This window comes from Ciona robusta, chromosome 4, assembly GCF_009617815.1.
Source record: "Ciona robusta chromosome 4, ASM961781v2".
Classification (NCBI taxonomy): Eukaryota; Metazoa; Chordata; class Ascidiacea; order Phlebobranchia; family Cionidae; genus Ciona; species Ciona robusta.
This window is the reverse complement of record NC_143238.1, coordinates 6,033,596-6,039,122: the sequence shown is the minus strand read 5'-3', so window position 1 is coordinate 6,039,122 and position 5,527 is coordinate 6,033,596. Positions and strand designations below refer to the sequence as shown.

General features: G+C 33.4%; 1 protein-coding gene across 1 annotated transcript; it reads left to right on the top strand.

The window, feature by feature from the left end:
- The first annotated feature begins 249 nt into the window (after positions 1 to 249).
- Positions 250 to 5,390, top strand: LOC149737092 (large ribosomal subunit protein mL65-like). The gene is made up of 10 exons (XM_089876279.1): positions 250 to 588; positions 880 to 1,034; positions 1,363 to 1,629; positions 1,968 to 2,174; positions 2,421 to 2,559; positions 3,053 to 3,188; positions 3,608 to 3,779; positions 4,149 to 4,274; positions 4,800 to 4,972; positions 5,227 to 5,390. The coding sequence occupies exons 1-10, from the start codon at positions 351 to 353 to the stop codon at positions 5,366 to 5,368; spliced, it is 1,755 nt and encodes a 584-aa protein (XP_089732405.1). The 5' UTR covers positions 250 to 350; the 3' UTR covers positions 5,369 to 5,390.
- Positions 5,391 to 5,527: the final 137 nt, after the last annotated feature.

Genomic DNA, 5,527 nt, shown 5'->3' with positions numbered 1-5,527 from the left:
AATCGGAATTGCTGATTCACGTTATTTTGAAAACGTCACGCGAAAGTAAGAGAGCATAGCACTAATGAAAGGACATTAACTAGAAAACTTCCCAAATTTTTTTAATAACTGCGTTGCCTCATAAAATCAGATTGATTTTGCCATAAACATTATAAATTATTAAAATATAATTCAAAAATAAACTAAAACTATTCAAGTTTACAAACATAATTGTTTAATGCCTGTAAATATTTAAATCTGATTTATTTAAGTTTTCTATGTTTTAGCACGCATGACTTAGGTTGCTACGCATGAATAAACCCTTAGGTATAATACAAAATTTTAGCTGAAGCCAGTCTAATGCTAAAAACATGACTTTAAGCCGAAAGTTTTGCGCAAGATGCGTTCAATGGCGAATTGTTTTGTTGCCCAAACCAGTAACATACATTGGCGCATCACGTATTTCCCAAACAACATGCGTACACTACCCAAAGACGGTACGAGAACCAACGTACCGCAGTATTAAGACTCGACTAGCACAGACAAATTTCAAGTCAAAAAAGCTGTATGATATTCCACTCACTGCACAAGAAATGAGAAAACCGTGGGGTAACGTATATTTTTATTTGACACTTTTACTCAAGATAGTTTTTTACCCACAGTGTGTCTGTAAACGACTGTCGTTTTGTTGTTACTTCTCTTTGTTTTGTTTAATAACCTGATCTTTGCTACTGTATTCGAATAAATAAATAAAAAGTTGTAATTTGTAAACTATGTTTTACTCAGAATACCCAATGTATCAGATTTTATATTAAACTTATAATAACTTCTCTCTGTTGCATAGAATACCCAATGAATTAGTTTTTATATTAGATTTAAAACTGCCCCCTTTTTATATAGAATACCCAACCCAAGTTGATCAATATGCTGAATGGAAACACAAACGATGGTATGACGTTCTCTATCGCAAATGGGTGGAAACTTGTCCAAAACCGGACCGAGATTTCACCATTACCAGAAAATCTAAAAGAGACATTTTGTTCCAAGCAGAAAATGTAAATTGACTTCTTTTTTATAAATTCTGCTGATATATACATGTTAGATCGGAAAGAAATAGCAAGTGTTTTAGTTTTCTAAATAAATCACTGAATTTCGGTGATTTGAAAGTAAACTTTGCAAAGTGGCAGTTGGTTCGTGGTAATTAATGTTGTTTTGTTAAGTGTTTTATAATAAAAAAAAAACTCCTTGCAAAGAAAAAGAACGAAAGCGGAAAAAGGTTCTTTGGGCTAACCTTTTTGGCAAAAATTGAACTTTCCAATGATCATTTTATATAACAAATACACCTATTGTCTAGAGTTTAACTTTAACACAATATATTTATAGATTCGCGAGCTGCTAAAGTTATATCTGGACCGATTTCACCTAAAAAAATATGTGATTGAGTCTTTCAATTTTGAGTTTCCAGCGCCAAATATTTCCTATTACTACCAATACCTTACACACACAAAATATGTTCATGGGATGCCATTCAACATTGAGCATGCCCCTGTGAATGAGAAACATTTAAACAGTTTAAGGGAGTTTGTAAACGACAGATTATTGTTGAGGAATCATGAGTTGAAAAATTCAGAACAAAATACTTTTACCAAAGTAAGTAAATCTACAACAAATTCGTATTGTTATTGTTATAATTAAAATTGAACCTTGATATTCAGAACTGTCACAATTTTTGGATTTTTAATAAAATATTGGAGGGCATTGTTTGCAGTTCTATGCAGTTCAAAACATAGTTGTCAAAAACATGAAACCTAATTAATTAATATGGTGAATGCAATATAGTTCGGCACCATTTTTGTGTAGTCGGCTAATACTTTTGTGACAATAATTATTAAATTATATGAGGCAGTTAAATAGTAATAGTTGTAAAAACTTGACGGGTTCCATAAACTGTGTTTCCTTTCATTTGATATTTAATGACCAACTTTCAGCGCACATCAGATGAGAAATTAATGACTGAAACGATATCATATATTGTCGCGATATTGTCTTCTTCCAACCCACAACTCACAAGCTGTGAGATCGACCTTAAACCTGAGAACTCCATGTTTTGGCTTCGAGGCCGTGGCTTCTTAAAATGGACTTTACCTGAAGATCTACCAGTGGCTTACCAGTGCCATGATACTCCATTAATACAGGTATAGGTGCAGTGTATTATGCTTGTAAATAAGCTAAATTATTGGTATTAATAGTTAACACAATAATAATAATATGTCAGGCAGAAAATTATTATAAAACTGAAGTAAATCAACCATACTTTTAAATATGCCAGTCCTTTGCAATGTATGTAGTGCATTTTGTATGTTTCATCTTGTTTTAAAGATGTTTTTATATTTATCCATTTCTTTCATTTTAATCTTCTCACCTTCTGTGTCATCTACTAGATCCGAACATCTGAGCAACTTCCGGAGTTTACTCCTCGTCTCGAAGAGATGAGTTGTTCAGGAAGGATCCCAACCTTCCATACAACACCCCATGTATTCAGGAGGCCGTTCCTTAAGTACAGAAACACTATTACTCCAGGTGAGGCATCACACCAAAGCTTAGTTATATTTTTTAAGCTTTGATTAAACCCTTTTTACTATATATACTAAATGAGTATTTTACAGAAAAAAATGAATCTCATGCATCTAGTTGTTTTTATAGCTGTCATGAGGCAGCACCCTGGGTGTTGGGGTAATGGGCAAAGTCTGTTTGGTTCTCTTTTATCCTGGTTTGCTTATCCCACTGCCCTTTTTCATCTGCGAGGATAATGATTCATTTTAACTTGACTTTATATTTAGGCCACAGTTGGCCCATTACCTAAGGGGTACTAATGATTTCAATTTTTTGCTTGAGTATAAATACAATAATTTCTGTATCAGACATAAAATAATATAGTTATATTATAATGATTTTATTTGTCTCTTCATTACGTTACCAAAGCTTTACAATCATTTTAAACAAAAAGTTAGGGTATAGGAAGAAAACAACAGTTGTTAAAATCGTTGTTAAAATAATCCTTTATTGATTCCAGGTTATCGTCCCAATGGAGGAGACATCGACCCAAACTACCAACATGCGTTAGATGCCGATATGTTAGAGGAGTTAGCTCCTCCTATATATAACCCACATCCATATGGTCATACACAACTTTCATTACTTCCAATTCAGTAAGTTGTTTGTTTAAAACTTAACTGCTGGGGTGCTAAATGTTCTTGTATAAGGAAAATGCTTCTTTCATTCTATTTCATATGGATAAGGTCCCATTCCATATGGATGGGGTCCCATGGCGTTGCAAGCTGTGGGTCCTAGGATTTAGGCCAGGATTGGCCCATTACTCCCAACAAATGCCTCTTTTAAAATTACCTTCAGTAAAAATGAAAACAAGATAGCTCCAATTACAGAAACTTTTACATGCTGTTGAATTCAATTTTAAAGGCTATGGGCTCGGTGCCCCTAAACTAAACTGTAATATGAATTTTTTTCAATCTTCGCTACCATATTTAAAGCGACAAATATGGTTATTATTAATATCCTTGGTTTGTTTATCAACCATCGACTTTTAGATTTACCCAATGTTTTTTTTCAGTTACTCCAGAGATTGGTATAATGAAAATATGGAGCATTGTGACATCACAGATGAGATTGATGAGCATTTAAAGGGTCATGGTATCATGAGTGGTTGGGTATGGACGGCTGCTCAAGCACATTATGCTGGCCATTGGATGGACAAGGATATAACTCAGCCATTTTGTTCACAGGTAATGCTTTAATAACATTTATTACAAATGTAACTTATTTACCCCGGGTGGCGGGCAACGACATTTGTTATAACACGGATGTTCTGTTTCATACACCTTGTGTCAGCTTACAAGTTACCACGTATGTAATTTATTTATTTTTGTGTGTTGGGCAACAAAAGTCGTTATAACAGGGATGTTCTGTTTCATACACTTTGTGCCAGCTTACGAGTTACCGTGTATGTTACTTTGTATTGTAAATGTTTAAGGGTTTTTCCCGCGTATTTGTTTTCATGATCCTAAAGGACTGCTGTTTTGTCCTGCAACACGGACATTTTGGTCTTGCAACACTTGCAAACTTTGTTCAATAATTAGGCATTTATGTTGCAGAATATTGTTACTGATGGACAATTCCTGTCATTCTTCTGCTACCAACTTAACACAATTGCAATCGACCCTGACAATGTTGATGAGAATCCATACAGAAACCTTTGCTATGGAAAAACTGATGTTAAGGTAAAACACTTGTTTTTACAATTTCAGGTATGCATCTACACACACTTTGTTTCTATTAGAAGTTTGACTTAAAAATATTAAACTTAAATGGCTTATTTGTCTGCTAGGTGTAGTGACCAAGCTTATTTTCTGTCTTTTCATTAAAATATTTCTAAATCTTCGCTACCGTATTCGAAAAGAGAAATAAGGTTGTTATTATTAGCATATCTGTGTGCTCATGGGTTTTTTAAACCTGTCGCTCTGGCCGAGTGGTTAACGGGTTAGGTAGTTGTATTGTAACTAAAAGATGCCAAGTTCTGAACACCCCTACCATTGACACCAAATGTGTCATTGGGCAAGACAGTTAACTGATATATCATGTAAAATATATTCCATTAAAGTTTAGTTCCCAATTTCTAAATCTGTTTAACTTATTAATGCTATTATCAGTCGAATCCCAGCTTTTTATTTCTATTTTAAGTATACAAATCCTTTATTTTTAGTTATACGATATGTTTTATTAAATATAAAAACTCTTTGTTTTAGTTGTATGAGGAGAATACCGAAAACGGAGTCATAGAAATTAATGATGAAGCTTTAAAAATGCTTATCAAGTTTGTGTCGAATGGAAAGTCCATTCAAAATAATGTGGGAGCAACAGAAGAAGAAATTTTGGAGCATGATCGTAAATTAATAGTCCAAGAACCAGATATAGAAAAGTATGGTGGAACGTATATGTGCAAATGAATGTATTTTATTCCTAGCTTAGGGGACAGTATTTAAAGTCATAAAATGAGAGGTTTTGTTTCATTCACCTCAAGCTTTTTTACGAGTTACTACGTGTGTAACTTTGTGGGTGATTATTTTGTGTAGGGTTAACAATTTTCGAATTTTGACATTCCATTAGTGACCACTGGGTTGAATCAGATTAGAACTAGTTATGGCTGTATTTAAACAGCAATTATTTTTTCAGTTCTGAGTTGGAACATCAAATGCCAATTCATAAAGTCAGAACTGCAGAACTCAAAAGGTTGGCAAAGGAGAAACGAGAACAAGAGGATTATGAGAAATTATCTTACAGAAAGAAACTGACAAAAATGATCGGAATGAGCTAAACTAATAAAACACTTTTTCCAATTCCGTGTTTTTTTTGTCAAGTGTATTTGTCAGCAAAAATACATGTCTTTTAGTTATCCATTTGATTACAAAAAAGGTCATTGATTTATACTTTATAACAAAGAGATTAAATTTGGTTTCAATGTCTTTGGTTTATA

Bases quoted from the DNA above. Each gene is read 5' to 3' on its own strand.
- LOC149737092 (XM_089876279.1), top strand. From the start codon at position 351: ATGACTTTAAGCCGAAAGTTTTGCGCAAGATGCGTTCAATGGCGAATT. The intron at 1,035-1,362 runs GTAAATTGACTT...ATATATTTATAG, and splicing joins TTTTGTTCCAAGCAGAAAAT to ATTCGCGAGCTGCTAAAGTT. The intron at 2,560-3,052 runs GTGAGGCATCAC...TATTGATTCCAG, and splicing joins CAGAAACACTATTACTCCAG to GTTATCGTCCCAATGGAGGA.